The sequence below is a fragment of the Pteronotus mesoamericanus genome, unplaced genomic scaffold, assembly GCF_021234165.1.
Source record: "Pteronotus mesoamericanus isolate MK-2021 breed Mesoamerican mustached bat unplaced genomic scaffold, CSHL_Meso_final contig_24, whole genome shotgun sequence".
Lineage (NCBI taxonomy): Eukaryota > Metazoa > Chordata > Mammalia > Chiroptera > Mormoopidae > Pteronotus > Pteronotus mesoamericanus.
The window spans coordinates 5,708,030-5,734,861 of NW_026555100.1; the positions used below are offsets into that span (position 1 = coordinate 5,708,030).

The 26,832-nt window shown below is 33.5% G+C and overlaps 1 protein-coding gene across 10 annotated transcripts in view; it reads left to right on the forward strand.

Moving 5' to 3' along the window:
* PPP3CB (protein phosphatase 3 catalytic subunit beta) overlaps nucleotides 1-26,832 on the forward strand; it is a 49,906-nt gene that overhangs the window by 17,555 nt on the left and 5,519 nt on the right. For 3 of the 10 annotated variants that reach the window (XM_054572594.1, XM_054572599.1, XM_054572600.1), the window contains exons 4-13: nucleotides 2,216-2,327; nucleotides 4,659-4,804; nucleotides 5,216-5,355; nucleotides 5,455-5,532; nucleotides 5,638-5,732; nucleotides 8,477-8,602; nucleotides 14,854-14,931; nucleotides 19,931-19,957; nucleotides 22,107-22,191; nucleotides 23,199-23,296. In XM_054572594.1, coding sequence (XP_054428569.1) covers nucleotides 2,216-2,327; nucleotides 4,659-4,804; nucleotides 5,216-5,355; nucleotides 5,455-5,532; nucleotides 5,638-5,732; nucleotides 8,477-8,602; nucleotides 14,854-14,931; nucleotides 19,931-19,957; nucleotides 22,107-22,191; nucleotides 23,199-23,296 — 985 coding nt within the window. Of the gene's footprint in view, nucleotides 1-2,215; nucleotides 2,328-4,658; nucleotides 4,805-5,215; nucleotides 5,356-5,454; nucleotides 5,533-5,637; nucleotides 5,733-8,476; nucleotides 8,603-14,853; nucleotides 14,932-19,930; nucleotides 19,958-22,106; nucleotides 22,192-23,198; nucleotides 24,542-26,832 lie in introns of those variants that run through there. The other 7 variants (XM_054572597.1, XM_054572601.1, XM_054572598.1 and 4 more) reach the window with 5 other exon arrangements.

The following is a 26,832-nucleotide window of genomic DNA, read 5'->3' on the forward strand; positions in this document are numbered from 1 at the left end:
TTTTTTGTTTAAACCCTAGTGCTTCTATCCCTCCTTCAGTAGCTATTAAGACTTTAGTATATCATATGGGATCTTTGTGTATTCTGAAATTATCATTTGTTTTTAAAAACTTAAGAGGCATTAAAATGACCTGTTGATTTTCACTTACTGGTAGATGGTTATTTTTCTCCTTATACTTTTCTAATTATATAAATAAAATCAGGTAAATATAGAACAATTTGTATTTTCTAATATTTTTTAAAATTTTAAAAAATTGGTATACAAGATTGTGTATATTTCAGGCAAATAACATAATTTGATATTTATATACTCTATTTTTCTTAAATGAAAATGAGACCATTTTATAATAGTTTTCTGTAACTAGCTTTTTTCTTACATCCTTATACTGAGATGTATTCCAGGTTGGTGAATATAAATTTACAGCATTTTTAAATATTTTCAATAGCTGCATTGTATTTCACTGAATGAACAAACCACAACTGATTTAATCAATGCCTATGGTTAGACATGTAAGATGTTTGCAGTTTTTTGGCATTTCAAATGATGCTTCATTAAGCTATGTTATTTATGCATTTTTGCATACTTGCCCAATTATTTCTGTAGGACAGATTCCTAGAGGTAAAATTGCTGGTAAAAGCTCTACCAATCGATATTTGTGTTGAGCATTTAATATGTTCCATGCATATTCTAAGCACTTAACACACATTGGTTAATTTTATCCTCACAACAACATTATGAGGTAAGTACTGTTATTTTATCCATTTTAGAGATGAGGAATTTGCAGTGTGGAAAGGTTAAGTAAACTTGCCCAAGGTCACATTGTTAATAGTTGGTGCAGCCAGGCAGTCTGACTCCAAGCCTGTGCTCTTAACCCAACTCTCCTGGTAAATATTGAAGATTTACTTGGTGAATTTCCATGCTGGTTACTATTGTTTATATCCCCTTCTTCAGTGCTTTTGTCAACATTCTTTTTGAAGTATGCTGGAACATCCAGTGGGGAAGGGAGTTCAGTGCTCTGTACATGGAAATTTGCTTAGGAATTTTATTATCCTGAGTGCTTCCTTCCATTCATATCTCATCATCAGGCCCCTCAACCTTCCCTCAAGGCTTTAAAAAAAAAAAAAGAAAGAAAGAAAGCAAAACAAAAAACCAGAAAATAGTTCGCAACAAAAAGACTGGGGACTTTGACAAAAACAATAAACAATATTAGAAAGCTTAGTTGGTAACTTAACATGTTGGTGTGTATGTCCTTACATCAGAGCGTTTTGTAGCTGAGTCTTTCATAAGTTTTACTGGTATAAAAGGAAAATAGCAAAGAATCAAAATAAGCAAAAAGGACAGGTAGTCCTTTAATAAGTATTTTCAATAAGTATTTTTCTGGTTTAATTACTTTTTTCCCTTGTGAATAAAATGTAGGTGTGAATAGTTACACATTTTAGTGTACCTTGTTAAATATAAAGTTTGTATTTTCTTCTTATATATGATTATAACCAACTTCATTTCCATATGAAATAGTCCTTTTTTTAACCTATTAAGTAAAATGTGAATCTGTTTCTTATGTTAAATCTATTTAGAGAAAAGCATCTCTTTGTTTATTACAAAATAAACATAAAACATTGCTATTTCCTTCAATAAGCAGCATGGACTAATGCTTAAGATCAGAGGATCAGAATCCTATCTCCATTACTTACAAATTTTATGATTTTGGTCAATTTACTTAAACTCTTTGCTTTCTTTTCCTCATTTGTAAAAGAGAGATAATATTATATACTTCATAGGGCTGGAGGAATAAATGACGGGGATTAATTTTGTAGTGCTTGAACATTGTAATTATTTAATAAATGTTAGTTGCTATAATTTCTTACAGTATTATTTATTGATCTACCTAAGGAGGACACCAATCTGCTCATTGTGTTTACAGCAAGCAGTCTGTAAATCTAAAGTAGGTAAATAGATCATTTGACTTACTCATTCAACAAATATATATTGCTCTTTTACTGTTTGCTAGATACTTTTCTAGTGGAGAATAAGAAGTGAATAAGATGACAAAGTCCATGGTTTCATGAGCTTATATTTTAGTTCGGGACAAAGCAAAAAATACTAATGAATAATAGAGATTATAAAGTAATAGGGTTAGAGGAAAAGGAACAAAGATTAAGCAACTAAGTTAAACAAAACTATAAGATAAATTCACTGGAAGCGTTTTCTTTTGCAGTGTGTCTTATATTTATGGGTCCTGAAGATTCTATACCCAAGCACATTATTTCTTCTGAGAGGCAATCATGAATGCAGACACCTTACGGAATATTTTACCTTTAAACAGGAATGTGAGTACTGCCATCAGAAATAGTTTCACTTCCTCGGTATTCTTTTGGAGTGACATAGGTAGTAAGAGTTTGAAGATTTTACAGTATAACATGTAGGAACAGTTTTATGTATATACAATGTAAAGAATTGAGGGAGATTGTCAAGAACTCTCCCTTATCTTCCATTAGCAAGTAATGGAAGGATAAAAGCCAAAAAAAACCCATTGTTGTCTCATTGGAGATTTTTGTACCCCAATATTGAGGCATTCTCATGAAAGTCTTTTTTTAATCTTCCCCCAAGGATATGTTTATTGATTCTTGGGCGGGGGGAAGGGGAGAAATATTGATGTGAGAGAGAAACATTAATCTGCTGCCGCCCGTACATGCCCTGACCAGGGATCACACCCACAACCTTTTGGTGCACAGATGATGCTCCAGCCAACTGAGCCGCCTGGCCAGGGTAAAGGTTCTTAACAAAATTATTCATTCTGTCATCATTGCACATTGTTTAAAACATGCTATTAATGAATTGAAATTCTTAGCAATAAGGTATACCCATTTCTCTCTTAAATTATTATAGTAATGATAATCAAACAACTGTAAGCAACCACAGGATATAGAGCAGTGTTTGGCAGTTTTTCACACCTTATAGCTTTGTGCTTATTAAGTTAATAATTAAGTCTTAGAGTTAAGTTTTAAAAATAGGTAATTTCAGAATTATTGAGACTCAAAACATGATCCAATAAGGATATTAGTAGAGACTTTCAGTAAAAGTAGAAAAATATAGTGATGGCTAATGGCAGATGTGGCAAACTCATAGAACTTCAAGAATCAGGCAGGTAACCTAAATGAATGTAAGATGAATCTGGAAGGTACATGCTTGACCTAAAAGCAATCAAATTAAATTTTTTATTAAACCACAGTGCTGGAAAACAAGTCTGTTAGCAGACTATCAGTTTAGAACCCCTGGTTGCTGGATATAGATGTACTCATATTTGAATGTTACAATATTAAAGAGGAAAATAGGAACCAAGCTTCCCCCACCCCCCGTTAGATAATTAACAAACCACCCACCAAAATCCAATCAAAACCAAAATATCCAGGAATTTAAAGGTATACAGGAGTAAAGGAATGTGTAATGGTGTCTCCTTAGAAGTAAATGAGAAGTTTGATTTGGTGGAGTTTTGTCTTGTGTTATTTTGGCTTCTGGCATCACTGCCCATTTTAAGCATGCATTGTAGACTAGAGGAACCCCTCTGCTTCTCCAGCGTATGAGTAATACATTTTTTTTAATTGGATGGACCTTGAGTTTTATTATGATGATGTAGAAGTAATCTTGCCAGTAACAATAAAGTAGTCACTGACTCTTAGAATAAAATAAAGTATTAAAAAATATTTTAGCTTTAAGTATAGTTTTAATTTTGCCTTACTTGTCCCAAAAGGTGAAGAATTGAGCTGTTTTTAAATCTTTTAAAATGTTTATTGATTTTAGAGAGAGAGAGTGAAACATCAGTCAGCTGCATCCTATACATACCTCAGCCAGGTATCAAACCTGCAACCCAGGTATGTTCTCTGACTGGGAATTGAACACCCAATCTTTTGGTATACCACATGTTCCAACCAACTGAGCCACACTGACCAGGGCAAAGGTTGAGCTGTTTTTAGAGATTTGACTTATTTTTAGTAATATTTTTATGACCATCTGCTGCATACCCAAAATAAATTTAAAAGAACAAATATTTTGTCTTCATAAGAACAGTAACAGCCCTGGCCTGGTGGCTCAGTTGATTGGAGCATTTTCCCGTACCCAAAATGTTGTGGGTTCCATCCTTAGTCAGAGCACATACCTAGTTGAGGGTTCCATCCCTAGTCAAGGTGTGTATGGGAGGCAACCAATCAATATTTCTCTTCCTTTCTCTTTCCCTTTCCCATCTTTCTCTTTGCTTCCTCTCTCCCTCCTTCCCTCTCTTCCTCTCGCTCTAAAATCAATAAACATATTCTTGGGTTAGGATTAAAAAAAAAGACCAATAACATTGCTTTTCTTTGTAGATTTTTCTAGAGCAAGACGCTTGCCTCTTTAAAAAATCGTTTACAGTAAAATTCACTCTTCATGATGTTTAATTCTGAGATAGGACAAATACATAGAGCTGCCCATCACCACAGTTGTGATGCAGAAAGGTTTTATCATTTCCTAAATTCCTTTTGCTGCCTTTTTATAGTCACCCCTCGCCCACTCTCAACTTCTGGCCACCACTGGCTATTTTTTGTGTCTGTAGTTTTCTTGCCATTGTTTTAATAGTCAAATATAATCAAATAGCAATTTAATTTTCAATTTAATTTTTCTTTTTCTAGGTAAAATTAAATATTCAGAAAGAGTCTATGAAGCTTGTATGGAAGCTTTTGATAGCCTGCCTCTTGCTGCACTTTTGAACCAACAATTTCTTTGTGTTCATGGTGGACTTTCACCAGAAATCCACACACTCGATGATATTAGGAGAGTAAGTACATATCTTAGTTCCAACTTTGATTCCTATATATAGCACTTCACTGGGTAGAGAGTAGACACTTCAAACTACTCTTTACTGCAAGGTTAAGTTCTGACTTTCACCAGAAATCCACACACTCGATGATATTAGGAGAGTAAGTACATATCTTAGTTCCAACTTTGATTCCTATATATAGCACTTCACTGGGTAGAGAGTAGACACTTCAAACTACTCTTTACTGCAAGGTTAAGTTTACTGCAAGGTAAAATTTAATATACTGATATTTTAAGGAAATACCTTCTAATCATTCAAAACAATGTAGTATGGACAGTATTCAGAGTTGTTAACACTTTCATATGTCCATTCTATTCTCACTTTTTGACAAGTTATTTCTGTTCTTTGTTTCTTTTCTTTCTTTCACAGTTAGATAGATTCAAAGAGCCACCTGCATTTGGACCAATGTGTGACTTGTTATGGTCCGATCCTTCTGAAGATTTTGGAAATGAAAAATCACAGGAACATTTTAGTCACAATACAGTTCGAGGATGTTCTTATTTTTATAAGTAAGGAAAAATGTCCAAGATTAATCACATTTTAGTTGTTAAAATAGAATATGCTTCATATAGAAAACCATTACTTAATTTACTCTTTTCCCCCCACAGCTACCCAGCAGTGTGTGAATTTTTGCAAAACAATAATTTGTTATCGATTATTAGAGCTCATGAAGCTCAAGATGCAGGGTAAGAATTCTGTTTCCCTGACCCAAATTAACACCTTATATACAAATCAAACTTAGTAACAATGATTGATGCTTTACGATGCATATTAAGCTATTTGTTTTGCAGCTATAGAATGTACAGAAAAAGTCAAACTACAGGGTTCCCTTCATTAATAACAATTTTTTCGGCACCTAATTACTTAGATGTCTACAATAATAAAGGTAAGATGTTGTTGATAAAAAAATTATTGAACAACTTAGCATTTTAATTGACTTATTTTTTGAAATTATAATAGAAAAGGGGCATTGTTTGAATCTATACCTATCCAAATCTCCTTATAAAAAGTCTTAAGATGTAAGGGAGGGGAAAGAACAAGAAATAAAAATCCAAAATGTAAAACTTAAGTCACATGTAACCATTCTATAACTTGTCACTCACAAAACCTGTCTTGTAAAAAGCCAAGCAAAACCAAACATGATTTTCTCAAACTCCCCTTTCTTAACTCTTTCCTCTTAAAAGCCAGAGAATGTTTTGTTTACATAAAGCTATTGCTGCTGCTTTGACCATTTTATGTGTTTATACTGTACAGTTATTTAATTTATCATGTTTCTTGTTTTATGTTCACTGGTCTAGGTTCTCTTTCCCTTTCTTATTTCCTACTTTTACCTCCACAGTCTTATCACTGCCCCATGAAGATTTGTAGTTGAGCCTTCTTTGATTAATTTGTTCTGACCTCCTCTCAGAGATACATTTTTCCCTTTCTTTTCTTTTTACTGTTCTTCCTTCCTTTTTTCTTGTATCTTTTTTTCTTTACCTTCTGTTCCATTGGTTTCCATTCCCCTTCCTACCCTCCAAATTTGATCTATGTATAATAATAATTGGGTTTCATTTAACTTTGAACATAGCTTATTGACAGATGATATCAAAAGATTTTAATCGAGTTGTGTGCCAAGGTCATTGAAGGTGAGCTTGGGTATGTTTATGTAGTTCACATTTTTAGGAGAGGATGTTAAGAAATCAGCTCCTACTCTGCCTTGGTGTGTCTGGAATTCGGTTGACTATATCATAATTTCAAGGATCAAACTAGAGTAGATGTGCCAGGAAGAAAGAACAGACTTTAGGGAGATAATGAGATCATTGTTAAATATGGGTCTTGGTGTGAATTCAAAAGAGAAGAGTAAGAGTTCTTTGGATGATTGAAGGTGGTGGTTACAAGATTAAAACATTTGCCAAAGGTCAAGCCAGTACCATGCCATATAATAACTTTGGTACAAAGTATGCTGCAAGAACTTAATACCATGTCAATTACCAAAACAGCCAAACTATTGATATTAATGAGCTGCTAATCATTAGAAGCTAGGATCAATGCAGCCTTTAACGATTATGCCAGTGCTAAAATATTTAAAATTATATTTTGGTTTATAAATTTAAAAACTAATGAACTGTGCCTTCATTTTTGAGGAGAAACGTATCTTAAGTTTTGACTACATTCTCAAGAACAGAATCAAGTGCTACATTTAACTTTCTACCACTGTTCTCATTTCTCAATTGTGACTTCCTCTTGTCAGTGTTAACGAAGCTAGTGTTCAGTGCTCAGTTGACTGCTGCCTTATGGTTGCCCTTTGCCAGTTTGACTCAGGAGGTTAAGGGATCAATTTTCTTAGTATTCAGAAAAGAAACTCAAACCATTGAATCTGTCTTGTCAAAATCAAATGTCTCTTGGTAGATCTGAGTCTGTACACAGTGTTAATGATTTGAGTGCTTATGTGGTATATGGTATGTTTATAATGTTTCATCTTATATGTCAGACAATTTTCTAGATTCTCTTTGTAAATTGAAAGCTTGGTATCAGGCTTTTAATTTCTGAGGCTAAATTTAAAATGCTTTTATTTCATGGGAATTTCATAAGAGAAACAAACAATATTACATATGACTTTACATTAGCCAGAATCTCAAATATTGGAATTCAACATCTGCATTTCAGTCCTTTTTATTAAAATGAAAAAAAAGTAACTACATAATTATTACAATATCTGTAAAGCATTTTATACTTTTATGTACTTCCATATGAATTACATTCTCTGGTCTTAAAACAAACTTCTGAGATAGGCAGGGTAAACATATTAGACATTTTTATAAATGAGAAACAGATTAGGTAAATACTAAGCATTTCAAAGCTAGTGTGTACCATAGCTTAGAGTAGAATCTAGCCCATCTAACCCAGTGTTCCTAAAAATAATATAACCAGGGACTGAAACTTATGTCAGTTGATTTAAGATTTATTTATATCAACATATTGAAACATTAGAAAAATACCTAGAATTGAGATGAGTATGATATCTCTGGCTTATTTGACTATGTATTTTCTTTTTTTTTTTCTTTTTGTATTTAAATGGATTTTTTCCCTAAATGAAGTAAAATATTTCTTTATAGTAGCTTCATTTGATTTCCCATATTAAATGAAATAAATATATTCATACATTTATAAATGTTTCACATTGGGGGTTTTTTTGTGTGTGTTTGTTTTGTTTTTCTTTATTACCATTCAGCTATCCTTTTCAGGTTGCCTGCAACTAAAAAGACCCTCTTAAATTTCTCTAACTTATATGAACTTTTAAACCTAGAAAATTGTTCATTGCCATTCTGTGTTTCCTCTAAAAATGGAGTTTTCACAATTTTGGATTTAGTAGAAGTATATATTTATCATTGGATTAAAGTAAAACAAACATTTTAGAATCTGGAAGTTTTAATAATAACTAGATCTGACTATGCTATACATAAAGTGTGTAAAAAACAAAAAGTGTGTCATAGTTAAAAATTAGTCCCTACCTCCCTCAACGAGCCCTCATTCTACTCATCACTTGATTCTCTACCATGTTAAAAAGATATTTTTCTGCTTTTATGTGTTTTAGACTTTTGGGGCTAAAGACAAATTGTCTCATTGACATTGAAACTTATCTTGCAGCTGCTGTACTAAAGTATGAAAATAATGTGATGAATATTCGACAATTTAACTGTTCTCCACATCCTTACTGGTTGCCCAATTTTATGGACGTCTTCACATGGTCTTTACCATTTGTTGGAGAAAAAGGTATAATTTTAATTAAAAAATTGTTTTATTACTGTTAGATTTACTCCAGTTTACTATCGCAGGCACATACTTGCTAAAGGAAGCTGACGTCTAGTTTCACCGTGGGTACAGCTCTACTTGTGTCAGTGGGTGTGGATCTGAAAGCCTCGAAGATATTTTAGTTAGCTGTTTACAGCCCCCATGTGAATGTGCCTGGGGGACGGGGAGAAGACTTATAAATAGCCCGATGTTTTCTTCAGCTGTTGGGTTTTCTTTTTCTCTTTAGCTTAAATCTTTCATGAAGGTATAGCTGTGCTTTGTAATGGACACTTTTGTATATTTTAACACCAATTTTGGAGATGTCAGCAGCTCATGGGAGAATTTTATAGGCCTTGTTTTGGGCAGTGTTAGTCATTTTATAGCAGTCCTATATTATGAAAAAAAGTGATGAAGAAGAATTCATGTTCTAACTTAATATTTCTGCTATAAAAAATATGTATGCAATTTTGGTGCTAATGCTTCTTTAATACTTTTAGAGGGATACTTATTAGTATATACTCAGTAGGCTTTTAAAGAGAACATAAATGCTATTTAAGAAATTTTGTTTTGTGTTTTCTAGTTCTATAGAATTCTTAAGATTTCCTTACTTTATGACATTTCCAATTTTGTGTTAATTTTTCCACAAGGTAATGCCTTAGTTTCCTTATGTGGAAGAGTATGAGAGCATAGACACCATGTGAAACATTTTGTTCTATATCCTCTATTTTTTCTCACCTCTTTCATTGTTACAAAATGTTTCTTTCTGTTTGAGATGTGTTACTTCTGCCAAGGCAATATTTGGTTCTAAAATTTAGAGTTAATACTTAAGCAGTACATGTTAAACAGGTTTTTTTTAGATTACCCTCAGTCTTCATCAGTTACTCAATAGGTCAACATTACGTTAATATGGAGATAGAATTACCCACTTTAGCATTCGAGAAGGGGGCCAGTAAAGGGCTTAGGTGCAAGGGATGCATTACATTTATAACCTTCTATCTTTGTATATGAGAAATAGTTCAGTCATAGCATCATCAGGGTAAAGGTAATTTAAGAATTTATCTTGTCTATTCCCTGTCTCCAGGCTAGAGTGCAACTCAACTATTTTAATGTATTATGAGTGGAAAGGGGAGGGGGTAGAGAAAGCAGGTAAGGTAAGTTAGGAAGAAAGTGGACATTTCATAAATTCTAATTTGATTCTCTGATGCTAATAAGTGTATCTCCATCTACTGCTCCCCACCCCACGCCTCAGATATTTTTAATCAGGTCTCAGTTGTTTCCACAATAAGGAAATATTTAATTATACCTAATTTAAATGTTTATGCTATAAGTGTTTTAACATGGAAAGAAATAACGATAATAGTTTTTTCTCAACTAATTCACCTATCAAAAAACCGGGAAGAAATCACAGAATTTTAGAGTTCACGGTGTACAATCATGTAATCTAACTTCTTCTGAAAGATGAGAAAATTTAGTCTACTTTTGATTTTTCTCTCATAAGTGAAAATGAAGAACATATTTCTATCAGCATACCTACATTTGAAGTCCACTACTGAGTGATCTTTTGTTCTTCTTTTGCCACTCTAAATCATCTAAGATGAGGAAGTATTCAAACCTTTTGAGCATTTTGGTTGTTTTTCTATGGATCTTCTCTAAATTATTCACATCTTTTCAAGAACGTGAAGCTCAGATTTCAACATTATATACAAATAGAATCCTTACCAGTGTTGAGCACAGTAGGAAAATTTTCTCAAACTCATCACACAATTTTCCATTTTAGTACATTACTTGTTTAGGTAGTTAAACTACTTTTATTACATTTTTCTTTTTAATCCTCACCTGAGGATATGTTCACTGATTTTTACTTTTTTAGAGAGAGAAGGAAACATCGATGCAAGAGAGAAACATTGATATGCTGCCTCCCATATGCGCCTCCAGGCATATGCCCTCACCAGGAATCAAACCCACAGCCTTTTGGTGTACAGGATGATGCTCCAATCAACGGAGCCACCCAGCCAAGGCACCTTTTTATTGGTCCTACTGAAAATTTTCTTTTGGTTTGGAAAGCAGCAAATGATATCTCATTTGTTCTACTTTAAATAAGCCAGTTTGACGCTGACCTGGTTTCTGGGAAGCAACTAACATAAGACAGATTTCCTGAGAGACTGTTTAAGCCTCAAGTTAGAGAAAAGCCATGTTTATAAACTTTTGGGGGCCTTTTTATTTCATTTAAAAAAATGGTTGGAATTTCCAACATACGCAAAGGCAGAGTGAATAAAAAGATGAGCTCCCGTATACCAATTACTCGCCTTTGACAGTTGTCAAATCATGGCCAATACTATGTCATTTATATCTCCATCTACTGCTCCCCACCCCACACCTCAACTATTTTTAATCAAGCCTCAGCTGGGTTTTTGTTTTTTTTTAATCTATCAGTGTTTTAGAAAATTAAAAGAAATTTATAGTAGGGACTCTCTTTTTATTTAAGATAACTACACAAAAACATCAATTTCTTAATACAAAACCCTTTTGAGAATTTGATGAAAGTTACGGACTTTTACCCCAGAAAAATTCATGTACAAAACAAATATGTTTACATCTGTACATAAATGTAACCTTTTCAGGACTCATATAGATCTGAAGTCAAATGGTTGCCCCCCTTAGGTTTACCTGCCCCCCAATTTCAGAACCTCTATTCTAGGGGATCCAGTATGGTATGATCTTTCATAAAAGGTCATACATGTAAGATTTACTCATTTACTAGATTTTTTATTATTATCTTTTAAAGACATATACATAATAGGAAAAAGAGTCATATTTACTCATATAGTTATCATTTCTGGCACTTTAAGTTCCTTAGTGTAAATCCAGGTTTCTATCTGGTATCATTTTACTTCTACCTGAAAGACTTCCTTGAAGGTTTCTTGTAGTATAGGTCTGCTGATGATGTATTCTTTCAGCTTTCTGTATGTCTGAAGAGGTCTTTATTTCACATTACCATGATAAACTTGCCAAACAGATTGTGCTAAGGCAGACTCTTCTGTCTCCAAGGTTACAAGGCTCCTCTCTCGCTATTGTTCAGTTGTTTGTTCGAGGTGATTTCTCCACAATTTAGTTGTAATTCCAGGTTGGTCCTGGGAGGAGGTCAGTGTGACTTCCACTCACTCCTCCGCCATCTTGATTCTCCTATTTACTAGATTTTTTTTTTGAAAGTATTTTATTCAAGGTATTTAGAATAAAAAAATACAGATATGGACTTAAGTACATAAAAGATGTATAAAAAACTTCCATAAATGGTAAGGAGCAGCTGAAACAGAATATGACCATGATAGTATTTAGAAAAATTACTGGGGCAAAATGGACAGGAAAGAGGACTAAAGTTTGGGAGACCTGTTATGAAGCTACATCTAGGGTCAAATAGAAACATAATGAAGCTTTGGTAGGATCTAGAATAGAGAGCAGGGGAGAACTGCAAGAACTGTAAGTAGAACCAGTGAGACTTAACAAGATTGCATATTTAAGGGGAGGGAATGGTTAAAGATAACTTGGATGTTTTGAGTTTGATAATTATAGTGCCATTAGCACCCTCTGTTGAACACCCTTGTTATTCTACCAACCCCTCATTCTGGTTATAGCTGCTCTTAAGCTTCATTGGAATCACTAGGCCTTTGACCGTGTCATTTTTTTATTGCTCAGATACCTCCTTGCTGCCCCTCTTTCCTAACATACCTTCAAACTCCTTATCTTATTTTTCTGTTTTGTTTGTTATAGCTCAGCCCCAGTAAAGTCTAGCTATCCATTTTCTCCATTCTTATAGCCACTGTCTATAGCACTGCTGAAGATATATGTAGACAGCCTTATAAATTGGTACCACCCTTTGATTTCAAGCATTAGCTGGGCTCTTGATAGTACTCAAACATCCTTTATGTCACTGGTTTGCTTCCTCTCCTAATTTCCTTTAGGCTGTAGTCTAAATTTTCATCTTTTTTTTTTTTCCAGCTAGTTTCCTCACACTGAGAGAAAACACAAAACATTAGTGGGAGCTTTCTGTACTTACTGTTCCCTGCTTTATAAGCTGCACTCATCTTGAGTTCTTGTCTTTTTGTCCCTGGATTCTATTTCCCTTCTGTTTTTTCAGGAAACTTCCTTCATCAATTAGGTCTTCTCTATCTTCAAATTAATTCTCGATGTTTCCCTATAATTGATTTCCTTCTGTACCATCACATGACCATTTCTCTTCTTTCTTGAGTATTATATTTGTACTTAAGCTTCAAGTGGTCGATGCTGGTTGTGTTTGAGCAGTTTGTTATGCTAAAATGGACTTTAGGCTTGGGGGAACTAATTTTAAGTGTGTGTTTACATCCAGAAACCAAGGATTTCCTGTTCCCCTGGTCTAGTGCTTAGGCCTTTCCAATCAAATATTGACTTCTGAACTAATCCTAAGGGTTTTTCCTGATGCTGTGAACTAAGGAGAAATGCTGCCTTTTACTCTGACCGGGTAGATCAGTTGGTTAGAGCGTCGTCCCAGTATGCCAAGGTTGCCGGTTCAGTCCCTTGTCAAGGCACATACAAGAATCAACGAATGAATGCATAAATAAGTAGAACAGCAAATCAGTGTTTTTCTTTCTGTCTCTCTCTCTTTCAAATCAATAAATTTTAAAAAAATCAGTTGACCTTAAATGTGAAGTTTTATTTCTGGATTCTTAATTGTATTCCATTGACCTATATAACTACCTCATATTTTTCCTAACATTTGTTTTAGAATGCCTTAATACCCTTTCCACCTGGGCATATTCCTACTTCATCATTTCTCTACCAAAAGCCTTCCTTTCCCTAGGAGATCTTTGGCATACCTCTACATATTTACAGCATAATGCCCATCACTCTTTTGTAGTATACACACACACATTCTTCAGTTAGTTAGTAAGCTTTTGGGGAGTAGAGACTGGACCTTTTATTTTTATTATTTATTTATTTATTTTTTTAAGGTTTTATTTGTTTATTTTAGAGAGAGGGGAAGGGAGGGAGAGAAACATCAATGTGTAGTTGCCTCTCACATGCCCCCTACTGGGCACCTGGCCGGCAACCCAAGCATGTGTCCTGACTGGGAATCAAACATGAGACCCTTTGGTTCACAGGCAGGCACTCAATCCATTGAACCATACCAGCCAGAGTGGGACTGGACCTTTTATATCTGAATCCCAGAGTTATCCATTTCTAGGTGCTCTCAGAATATTGAATAGGCATTTTTATTTATTAATTGAAATTTATTACACCTTTCTTTTTTATTTACTCATTTGTCAGATATTTATTGGTTGCCTGTGATGTGCCAGGCACAGTACTTGGCTCTGGGGATACAATGGCAAACAAAATAATACCCTGCATTCATGAAGCTTTCATTCTAGTAAGGGAAACAGACAGTATACAAATAGTTTAAGAGGCTGCCAATAAAACCAGCAAGGCAATCCAGACTCTGAAAGAGAGGTTAAGATTGGTGACATGGAATTTGGAATCATCTTTAAAAAGGTGATATTTTAAACTATATAGTAATAGATGGAATCACCAAGAGATTTGAGCATATGAAAAGAACAGGACTGCAGAGAGAATCTTCAAAATATTCAAATTTTTGAAAAAAATAGTCTAAAGGTAGGAAAACCGCAAGAGTAGAATTCTAGAAACCAAGGGAAAAATATATTAAATGGTAAAGGTAGATTAAGCCTAAGAACAAATTGTTGGTTGAGGTTGTTAGGTAGTCATTAGTAATCTTAAGAATTAAGTTTCAGGAGAGTTGCTGGAGCCAGTTTTTAAAAGGATAATTCCTGGGACTTTTTTTTTTTTTTTTTTGCAGCAGTGTAATGGTGCTGTGATTTTTTTTTTCTTACTCCTTAATGCTATATCTGTAAATGAAGAATTTAAATGTATATATTTAAGAATAATAATAAATATATATTTAGATGTTTTTCATCTGTTTTCATCTCTGTAGGTCTTTTGTTTTTCCTGAGAGACATGAAAATTTATTCCATAAAGAATCTCTCTTGGACTTGTTATCTTTTAAATTTCTTTCATTTTGAAAGCCTTTATATCTTTTAATTCCATCATTCCTGCTATCAGAATGTGTTAGTCTTCTTGGGCTAATCATTTGACCATTTATGTGAATAGTTGCTGTGTATACATATAGACAGTTGCATATAGGCAACTAATGTGTAACTTTTTTTTTTTTTTTTTTTTTGCAACAGTGACAGAAATGTTGGTAAATGTTCTAAGTATTTGCTCTGATGATGAACTGATGACTGAAGGTGAAGACCAGTTTGATGGTATGATTATTCATTTTACTATTTTTTCCTTTGTGGAATGGTGTCTTTTAACTGCCCCACTTTAGTACACACTCTTGCAAAATACAATCATAGCTCAAATGACAATGCTATTTGATAAGTGACACTTTTTCAGATATTATTTAAGATTTTTAAATAATTTTAGTGATTTAATTTGTTTATGTTTGTATGGGGAAGAAGCTGAATTTGGGGGATGGGGAAATTTAGAAGAAGGAACAGAAGGAAAGGAAAATTGAAGGTATAAAAGGATGTGGTTCTTCATGAATATAGACACTTTTTAGTGAAGGGAGGATAAAAATGTTGTTTGTTTCATTGGTACAGTATTGCTTAGTGCATCAGAAACATACCTGAACCCCTAGTATTGTTATTACTTCTTTCCAAAAAACAAAAGTAGGCTGTTCCAACTTATGAGTGGTTGTGTTCTAAGAAACCACTTTTAGTTTAAAGATTCAGAAAGCATTTTTCTATAGAAACAAGGTTATACACAGTTAATTGTTGGTTCTTATGAAAGCCAACAAGTCTATGTACCTAATGTGCATTTATAGTATAAATTACTACCTCAGAAAACAAATTTTTTTTATTTTTATGTTTTGACATTTTTATTTAAAACTTTTAAATTTAATTAACTGATTAAACAAGAACATAACTAATAAGCTGAAAGCTCTTTATTTTCTTCCATATGCCCTTCACATTTTTGTTGTAGCATACTTTTCATAGTCAGATGTTTCCATGTATTAAACATGGTTTACATATTGGTAACATTTAATAGCTACATATTTCTAAGTATATTAATATGCAATAATTTTCACAGTTAATCTCATTGTTTGGCATTTGGGTAGCTCTAAATTATTCTTATTATGAATAACATACAATAAATATATTTGTACAATAGTTTTTATTTTCCTTCTTGGAATAAATTTCTAGAAGAGAATAACAGTTAAAGAATATACATTTTAGCTATGAATTACCAGGTTACTTTGCAGAAGAATTGGACTAATACGAAGTGCTTCCAGCATTGAATTCATAGATCTATTTCTCCACAGGCCCACCTCATTGGATTTTCCTCATATTTACTTATTTTGCTTGGTGGCTATATAGGAGTAAATTACAATTGGTTTAATTTACATTTCCTTGATGTTAAGGGAAAAAAAATTACTGTCTACTTTTCAACTGTGTAAACTGCCCATTTCATTTGACTACTTACCAAGAAAAATCTGAGTGAAAACTGTTCTGATATTTCTCTACTTACAAACAGGTTCTATTCTTAAACCCTGTCATAAGCCCATTTGTTGAAAGTACAAAGTGACAGTGCAAGTGTCTGCTATTGCCATCTGTTGGTGGCAGGCAGAGATGTGCTTTTTTTACTCTGGCTTGTTAACTGAAATAAATTATATATATCAGGGTTTTTTGGTGTTTTTTTTTTTCCCCTCTTGGTTTGGGTAATAAACTTTACTGGGTATTATTTCTTTTTCGTTTTTTTAATTCTCTCTTTCATGTTTGTGTAGAAGTTTTTAATTCTAACATGTTTCATCAGATTTGTCTTTTCCATACAATTTTTAAATAGTTTTAATGAAGTATTTCTTTTCCTTGTTCTGCTACCACCTCTGTAAAGACTAGATCTGGGTTCAGATTCTAGCTTCTGATAATGGCTGGGTGGCCTCAGGCAAGTTTCTTAACCTTTCTGAACCTCAGTTTTCTTATCTTCAAAATGAAGATAATAGTACCTACCTCATAATGTTTTAGGTATTGATATAATGACTGAAGTAATTTTTGGTACATAAGCCCATTGATATTTTCGGTTAAATTTTTGTTAATTTGTCAAATTATGTGCAATATCTAGCAGGAGTTTTAATTGGTATTACATGAAATATATATCTAAATCCAGGAAGTTTTTTTTTAAAGATTTTCTTCATTTATTTTTAGAGAGAGTGGGAGGGAGACAAAGAGAGAAACATTAATCAGTTGCTTATTGCACACGCCCAACCAGGGACTGAACACACAACCCAGGCATGTGCCCTAACTGGGAATTGAACCAGCGACCTTTAGCTTTGCAGGATGATGCCTAACCAGCTGAGCCACACCAGACAAGGCTAAACTTAAGATGTCTTTAAAAATATATTTAGTTTTCAAAACTAAGGTGTAGATCTCTTTCTCTATATAATTAGTTCATTTACTATAATTACTCCATTTAATATATTCCATCTAATGGAATAATACAATTATTGCATTTAAAATTACAGTTTTTCTTTGAAAAAATCTGTTACTGCCCTGACCGGTATGGCTCAGTTGGTTGGGCATCATCCCACAAGGAAAAAGTTTACCATTTTGATTCCTAGTCAGGGCACAGGCTTGGGTTGCAGGTTTGATCCCCTGTCAGGACCTGTATGAGAGAGGCAACCAATCGATGCTTGTCTCCCTCTCTTCCTCCCTCCCTTCCCTTCTCTTTAAAAATAAATTTAAAAAATATTTTTAAAAAATGAGAAAAAGATTAAATCTGTATTATATTTTTTTCCATTTCTGTTTAGTCCCCTTACACCCTTCTCTCCCTTATAATATAACGGGTATTATATTATTATACATATTATACCGGGTATCTCTCAGTGTATTTTCTACCTGTATAAAGTAATTACATATTTGTGGCTTTATCTTATGCTTAACAACTTGGATCAGAAAAATTATTTCCTATGGTAATTTTTATTTTGTTTTTCTAAACTTTAAGTCATTGCATAGGGCTAATATTATTTATTTTCTATATTTTTACTTTTTATTTCTTTTTATTCTTTTAAAAATGTATTAATATTGCTAATAGTATGTTAAGTAGAGTGATGATAGGCAATACTTTAGTCTTCTTCCTATAATGAATAGGAAAAAAGTTTTCTTGTTAAGTCCAGTATAGTATGTGGTTTAGATACCTATGATTTATATACATATAGACACTGAATCATTTTGGGGGATTCAACTAGGAATAAATATAAAATATTATAGTTCTTACAATGAGATTTTTAATGTGTCATCAATATTTTTCCTATCAATGATAAATTATGCTTATTTATCCACTTATTATATCATCATCACACTCCAGGGATGAATTACATTTGATTATTAAAGAGGCTATGTATTTAGTTTAGTGGAATGGGTCAATGGGTCAGGTGTTTTGGCACTACCACTATACTAGCTGTGTAATCTTGGAAAAATTACCTAACTTCTCAGGATCTTATCTACGGAGTGAGGGAATAGAAAGGATGAAAATTCTTTCTCTTAATTTAAAAATTGGTAGCACTATTTATGACAGTATTTCTATGGGAAAATATACTGAGTTCCTCATTTCTTCACCCTTGTACTATCATGTATTAGGGGCAAAAGGACTCCAAGAAGATTTTAAGAATATGAGTTTGAGAGTTTGCATGGAGGAATGAGAGTGGTTTAGGGGAGGCAGAACATTGAGGAATTGAGGAAAAGAGGAGAATATTAGGATAGATACTGGGTTGGGGTAGGGAAAAGAGCTACTGGAACTACGTTTATTTCTCTGCCTTATTCATATTTCCTCATTTCTTCCCCATAACTCTGTCCATCTTTTCTTCTTTCCTTTCACTGTGATAGCATGCTTTCTGTCCCCTCCTCCTCTTTCTACTCCGCATTGGAACCATCCTATGGACTGGGCCTGGGGAGAAATCTGACTTAGAAAGAAAACTTGATTGGGGATGGGGGGGTGGGCGGGAAATTGCTCTGGAGGCAGAATAAGGGTTTAGCTTTTCTGTGAGGAAGGGGAGAGAGCAAGATTGGTGATTTCCCAATGGCAGGAAGGAAAGAGTAATTTTTGCATATTTGTGTTTTAAACTAGGTAAAGGAATAAGATTCTCTGCCTTCTTAAATGATGATCTTTGGTTTTCTGTATTGTTTAATGCATGTATGGGGTTATTTTTAAAAGCAAATATTTGCATAAACATTGCACATATAAATGCACATAGTATTCCTTTCAGAGGTATTAATCAAGAGAATTTTTGATCACTGATTTTTGTGATGTTTAGAATGCATACTAAATATCTAGATATCTAGATATTTAGAATGCATACTATTTATTTCAGATATTTATCTTTTATCTTCAGTTTGGTAACGGAAATGCATAGCCTGTATTTGCTATAGTTTTACTAAACTAAAACTTTGCATTTCTTATAATGGAATCATGTAGCTCACTCAGCACTAGAATGGAAGATGTAGAAAGCCCAAATGAAACATTTCTGCTGCCTACTTTTAAGAGCTATTACTTGCTTAGAAATGATCTGTTACTATTTCTGCAAAAAGATGTCCCTCAAACTCCCCGATTCTATTAGGAACAGAAAGCACATACTATTGATCTTGAGTATGTGCTGAAATTCTGCAATTCAGATTCAAGAAATTGTGTGCTCTCATTGTTACGGAGTGGGGGAGGCTTAGTCTTTCCTTTATTGGGAGTGGGTGAGGTTTTCCACTGAGGTAGTTTACAAAGTTACCTACATTTCTCTATATATACTACAGATTTTGCAGATGTTGGTGTCCTTGAAGAACCACATAAGTTTGTATCATATTTGTGTCATTACCTTTTCACTTAACATGCTTCCACAGGTGATCCATTTCTTTAGGGGTATCAATATAAATGTGCGATTGTTAGTAGTTTATCAGTCTTACATGTTTTCACGTGTATTTTTGTCCCTAATTTGTCTATTTTCATCAAATATTATAGTCATTCTGTCCATAATTTCTTCTGAACACATATCTTTTAAGAAATCTTTCCTTTAGAGCTCTGCACAGTGGCATACCTCTTTTATTCACCACATCCTACAGTACCACATTTTTCAAATTTCAAATATGAGGGCCTTCATTTTTCTCTCTTTCTACATTCATTCTTTAGTACCACTGCCAAGTTAAATCTCTATCTTTTTATTTGTCTCAACCACCTTTTCTCCATCATTCACTTCCTTTTTTCTGGACTCTCCATCTGAAGAACGGCTCATATATGGCAATAAAAAAGGTACAGACCAGACAGAGTTACATTGTTTTGAAATATGACTTCATAATTTAATCCTCATGTCCATGTAAGTTAGCACATTCATAGAGTACTATTTATGCAGAGTCCTCTTGGGCATTGTGCAAATTTAGTTTATCTAAGTTAGAATTTGATGTTTTTAGAAGTCATATTCCAAGATATCTGTCTTTCTGTGCATGGAAATATTTTTCCCTCTTTTTCATTCCTCTTGTTTTTAAATTTCATTCTTTTGCTTATTTGTAATGTTTTTGTACTTTTCCCTGCATGATTAGGGGTGTTTGATTGTCTGTCTATTCCCCAAAGTAATTTTACTGTGGACATTTACTTTAATATTATGCATGATGTGTTTGTAGACTGATTTAAAATTCTGATTTGTACAATGTTTTTATATTCCAGTGAATTTTTAAATTTGAAATCAGTATAGTTTACTTAGCGTTCAGTTTTACAGATATATAAATTAAGACTGAAAATATGAATGTACTTCATTACACCTATCTTCCTCCATCCCTGTATTCTTCTCCTAGATTTTTTATTTTCTCAATTTTAAAGCAAAATGTCTGCATCAGTTTATTTGAGTAGAATCAGACTTATTTTATATCCTTGGACAAAATACTTAGTACACTTATTTTACTTGTCTATAAAATGAAGAGATTGAAATTTGCAGTACCTTTAATGTCTCTTCAATTTCTAATATTCTATGATTCTGAGACTTATAATATTTATTTGTTTGTTTATTTTTTGAATCTTGAAAATACCAACACAGTTTTGGACTTCTAAAAGCTGTAGCTTCAGTGCTCATAATATTACCCTTTATAGCACCATAACCATGGTCGTGGAGCCTATTTTCTCTAAAATATGTCTTTTGCTTTCATCTTTGAAATTGGGTTTCTGTTTCCTTTCAGTAAGGTCTAGTCATCATCTTTGTTTTTAATTATATATACTTGTAGAATGCTTGAATCTTAAATGAGATGCTCTAGCCCAGAACACTGTGGTCATTCAGACCTCTGTACATCCAAGGTCCCCTTTGGTCTAGTGTCTTTAGCCTTTCCTTAACCTTCTCCTCAGCCATTGGTGCTTCCATATATGTGTTTTCATCATACTGAAGCACAGTTCAAAGGTACCACACTCCTGGGTCCAGAGTGATTCTAGTTGCTATATATGAGATGACAGGATTGAGATTGTTGTTGTTCTTTCTGGAGGCCAAGGAAAGAAGATACAGCCTTTGAGTGTTTCATCAGCTAAAGATCCAGTGATGTTGGTATATTCTCTGCTGTATCAGTGATAGGCAACACAGCTAACCCTTTAGAAATGAAGCATTAAAGAGCACTTGAGATCTTATACCCCAGCAGTTGTCCTCAGTTTTGGCTCAAATAAACTCTCATTAAAAAAAATCTCACAAAAAAAAGAAAAAAAAGGAATGAAACATTAGTGATCCTTTAGCCATGTTTTTTAGGGATTCTTTTCTCATTGCTCACTCTCCTTGTACCATCCTCATGTAGGGATGTACGAGCTTGTATACATTTGCATGATCTTAGAAGATACCTAGTTCATGAGGTTGAGATTTGCATTGTTGTTGAAATGCTGGTATGGACCTTAGTTCTGGGTCACCTGCATAGTAGCCGCTTCATACCATTGTTTTTAGAGAGCAAGGAAACTCATTTTATCATAGTATGATGGGGTATTTCCGGCCTGCATGTCCAAGGCTTTTACAGTAAAAAAGAAGACTGTAGGTATTAGCAGTTTTTGTATATTAGTCTGCATGCCATTGGCTGTCATGAGAATTAAACAAAGATTGTAGGGTTGTTATTTTTTTAGTCCTTTGGCTTGTGATACAGATTGGGCAATAGTTTCTTTCCCATTGCAGTTTTACTGAGTAGTCAGTAGTGTGAGAGTTGTAAAGTTTGTGGATTATTGATTATTTTTCACTTGCATCCGTATCAGATCCCAGTATTAGACCAATGTTGAGCTAAACATTGAAGGAATGAAAAGTTTTTAGGCACGAGTTCATCTAGTCTCCTCCATATGAGCTGGTGGCAGGGGGCTTGGTGTTGGTTCGGATTAGTGTGGAACAGGCTAATAGCATGGTGCAAGTGTGAATGCCCTAAACTTGAGTCTTTATTTATTCCATTGAAAGTAGGTTCAGCTGCAGCCCGGAAAGAAATCATAAGAAACAAAATTCGAGCAATTGGCAAGATGGCAAGGGTCTTCTCTGTTCTCAGGTAATGATATATTTTTTTAATTACTTGTTTCATAGAAATTACTTTGGTTGTACTTTCTTAACAAGCAGTGTCCCGTTTGACTTCTAAGAGCAATATAGTAACATTCTCCTTATACAGAAGTTCTACATTTATACATTGAAGAGAAGAACACAAGTCCCTTTGAAACTAGTTTTTGACTGTCCTGATTATTATTGTTCACTTTTGGTATCTCTGGCCCTTCTGTGATGAAAATACTATGTCTACACATTAAAAATTAGAGCAGGATAAGAAGGAAGAGGGGACTTTTTAAGATTTTTTTTTTTTTAACTTTTTAAAAAATCCTCACCTGAGTTCATGCTTATTGATTTTAAAAGCGGGGGAAGGGAGAGGGGAGAGAGAAACATCAATTGCCTCTCATAAATGTCCCAACCAGGGACCGAACTTGCGAACTAAGTACGTGCCCTGATCAGGAATCAAAGCAGTGTCCTTTTCAGTTTACGGGATGATGTCACTCCAACCAACTGAGCCACGCTGGCCAGGGCAAGAGGGCACTTTCTAGAGTATTCCAGGTGAACTTGCTCATCTATCTAAGAAGTCCCTTTTGCTAGAGCCACAAATTGCCTTCCTGGGGTTCATTCAGGAAGACCAGGTTTAAGGGTACACATGAATGGATTAGTACCTCAAAATTTGTTTTCAAAAGTGATTACATCAGACATTCGATTTTTAAAGGATATGAAATACTGTATTTTCTCAATTGTATAGTGCCCACTGGTGATAAATTTTACCATATATTTATTTAATAAAGCTTTTCAGGAAAAACAGTATATGCCTCAGTTGTAAGGTACAACCTCATTGTCTGAAACATTTAAAATATAAAAAGATGTGTATCTTGGAATTGAGGAAAATATGGTAATAGCAATGCATATCATAAGCTATATGCATGGCCTACCTACATCTGGGTCCATCTCCTCTTTTAAAGTAAGTACTTGTTGGAAATCTCTGATGTTTGTTATATTTTTCTGCTGTAGGGAGGAAAGTGAAAGTGTGCTGACACTCAAGGGCCTGACTCCCACAGGGATGTTGCCTAGTGGAGTGTTGGCTGGAGGACGGCAGACCCTGCAAAGTGGTAATGATGTTATGCAACTTGCTGTACCTCAGATGGACTGGGGCACACCTCACTCTTTTGCTAACAATACACACAATGCATGCAGGGAATTTCTTCTGCTTTTTAGTTCCTGTCTCAGCAGCTGATGCAGGCAGAATATACCATACGATAGGTAGTGTCTGATTAATAACCTGACCAGGGCAGAAAATTGATAGAATGGGTATTTGTTTCCATTGAAAATAATGGTCAGTCTCAGCTTTTTATGAAATGATATGAGAGCAGCTCATATCATAACGTCTGAAATATTTATTTACTCATTTGTCTAATGCACCCTTTCCTTTTAAAAGCCCCAGTTTCAGAATGTGAATCCAGGATATACTATATCGTATTACTAAAATGGAAATGTATTTTCAAGTTTCTTTTTTTATTTTTTAAGTTTATGTAATTGTATTAGACTATGCTTTTATTATCAGATACTTAATTTTAGAATTAACAGTCTGCTTGGGCCCCAGAACATTACTTATGCACTTACTTGCCAAAAGATTTGTGCAAGGTTTTGTACCCTGGTAAATAATGCTGAAGTTTGTTTTTTGTGGTGTTTGTCAAATGTTGTATGTATAATTGACTGTCTGTAACATGCTGTTTCCTTCCTCTGCAGATGTAGCTGCTTTCCTAAATCTGTCTGTCTTTCTTTAGGCTAGCTGTATGTCTGTAAAAGTATGTTAAATTAATTTACTCTATCAGACATTTGTCTGTCTTTTGATGTAGAAGCAACTTTGTAGCACCTTGTTTTGAGGTTTGCTGCATTTGTTGCTGCATTTTGTGCATTCCAAACATGAATGTAACATTAGTTATTAAGTCATTGTTAAAAGGGGTTGAATTTAAATCCTGTAAGTCAAAGTGGAAAGGGTGTTATTAAGTGTGCCGTTATTTTGCATGAAAATAAAAAGAATTATACATAAAGCATTCCTGTAATCTGGCTCATTGAATATTTTATATTTAAAAAAACTAACTTTTTTGGCGTAAATATATGTGTAAATACTGTGTTAACTTTTTGGAAGCCCATTACAAATTAAATAGAAGAAAGTGTTGTGAATGTTACAGACTATGCACAGTAATTCAAAGCCCAGATTTCTTTCCCTTGTGGTTAGAAAGCAAAAAATGTGATATGGAAAGTTTAATTTATTTTATCGTAGCTACTTTTGACAGCCCTGCAAAGGTCATTGCTCTATTAAAACAGGCATCAACAGAGATGTTATTTTCCTTAGTCATGATTAACAGTTTCTTTTTGGTGTTGTAACTAGTAAATGTTTATAGCAAAAATATATATATATAAAAAAATTAAAACTTTTGAATAAATTTAAATTAGATTGGCTTTTCACAATTACGTTTCACTCAGCCTCATAGTAAATGCTAAATAAATAAAAAGAATTTTTCCTGTAGACAAGTAATTTCAACTTGTAGCCTATTCATGTTCTATTTTATATGTTACTGTATTGTCTGATACCACCACTGGTATACGTGAGAAATACAACTATGTTTTGAATTTTTATTCTGAATAAGGTTTTCTTTTTTTATTTTTTAAAAAATCTGCTTTTATGTTATTTACATTTCTTACCCTCCATTTTTATTATTATAGTGTAAACATTTAAAAAGTGATCTAAAAAGAATTTGATTAAAACAGATTAAGATCTTCAAAATCACTAAAACTTCCAACAATGTTAATAGAAAAAGGATGAGTTTTAATAGCTGGAAAAATGTTATACCCTTCCTCCTCTTTGTCAGAAAAGAAAAAAGAAACTGAAAGGGTCTCATACTTAAATAAAATCTACTGTGGTCTCAATTATCCTTGTATATATTATTACTTTTACGTTGTTTCCACAATAAACCTTTCTTTTGATTTCACAGTTAGCACCTCCTAATTACATACTTTTTTGGCAGCTCAGCACTTCTATTTATTTTTAATTTGCATGCAGCTCAGTCTGAAGCTCAGTCTTCAACTTTGAAATCACCCCAACTGCAGGGAAGGTTTGAAAGAAAATTGTACTGAAGGGACTGTTTATTACCAGCATAGAGTGAGTTACCGGATGGTGTAAGCTTAAGGGGTTCAATTTGGGAAACTAGTTAGCTCCCTACTTCTGCCAGTTGATGGCTCTTGATAGTGTGATTTGACCATGTGCTTGAAATGATTTCCCTAGCATAAGATAAACTTATTTTGGAACAAATAAACTCATACAAAAGCTGCAATTTTGTGTTTTGTAAAAGTTTACCTAGTGTTTTAAATTTCAGTAGATATATTTCCTGATGTGACTAACTGAGAATTAAGTATTGCAAAAAACATTTTTAAATTCTAAGACACCAGTTCTATTGTCAGAAAATAAAAATTGTCTTTGCAATAACTTTCAATTATGATATTTCTCAAGTGTTTTTTTACAAGCTGCACAATTCTGTTGGAGTAGGATTTGATACTCATATTTAACGTGCATTTTCTTCATGGAAATGTAATTGGGAGCTAGCCCTATATTGCTACGTTCACCAAGACATATATCGGAAAATATATGGCCATCTAGTATTTAGTGATGTCAAATACCTCTTGATCATTTATCTTGCGTAATTTTGTGAAACACAATTTGAGACAGCACTATACTCAAGCTTATTAAGGCCATGTCAAGATGTCCTGTAAAACTGAAAACAAATAGAGGAAAAATAGTGCCTTTTAGATAGAATTTTGCAATTATCAGATCTTTTTCTTTCCACCTTATTGTTTAAGTTTCAAATGACCTTTTAATTCTAAGCAGGCAAGTTTGACATGGAATGCAGTTTTGAGTACGATAGCTGTTTTGTATTCTGCAAAGGATTTAGAGGCCTCAAGAAAGGACAGAGAATATCATTTGACCTAGAAAATGCTTTTACATATCAAATTAAAAGCCCACAGAATGATTTCAAAAGCATATTGTTACATTTCATAATTTTAAAAATGTATTAAAAGACTTAAACTATTAATACAATCAAATAGACACTACTTATAGTGATAAGCTTTTATCTTTAATTAGTTTCCATATATAAGTTTTAAAATTTTTCATATAAAATCATTCCTGTTACCACAGACTCTAGAAATATTCTGATTGGCATTTTATCTTTTTTCCACATTCAATTTCTAAATTATAAAGAAAATAGCCACATTTTGAAGAACAGGTCTAGTCAAGTAGAGATGGGTATTTTATCCTGGTTTTGTGTCTGGGCAAATTCCAAGAGTAGTTTCCAAATATGCGGGACTGGGTTTTATAAGTGGTGAGATTTGTACAGTGGTATACAATGAGTATGTCTGCTTTTATTTATAATATTTAACAGTTAAGGAGAATTAATTTTTTGCCTATTCAGTGTTCATCCTACTTCTTTTGGGTCCCCAATTCATTTTACTCTCTGGTTGAGATAACAAGGTTTTCTAATTTAGTCTACTTTCATTCCTTAGATTTATCAGTGTCCTTTCACATTAATAACTGTTTTAGATAAGATTTATTTCTAAATCATGTGTATCTACAAGGTTGTTTCAGGAA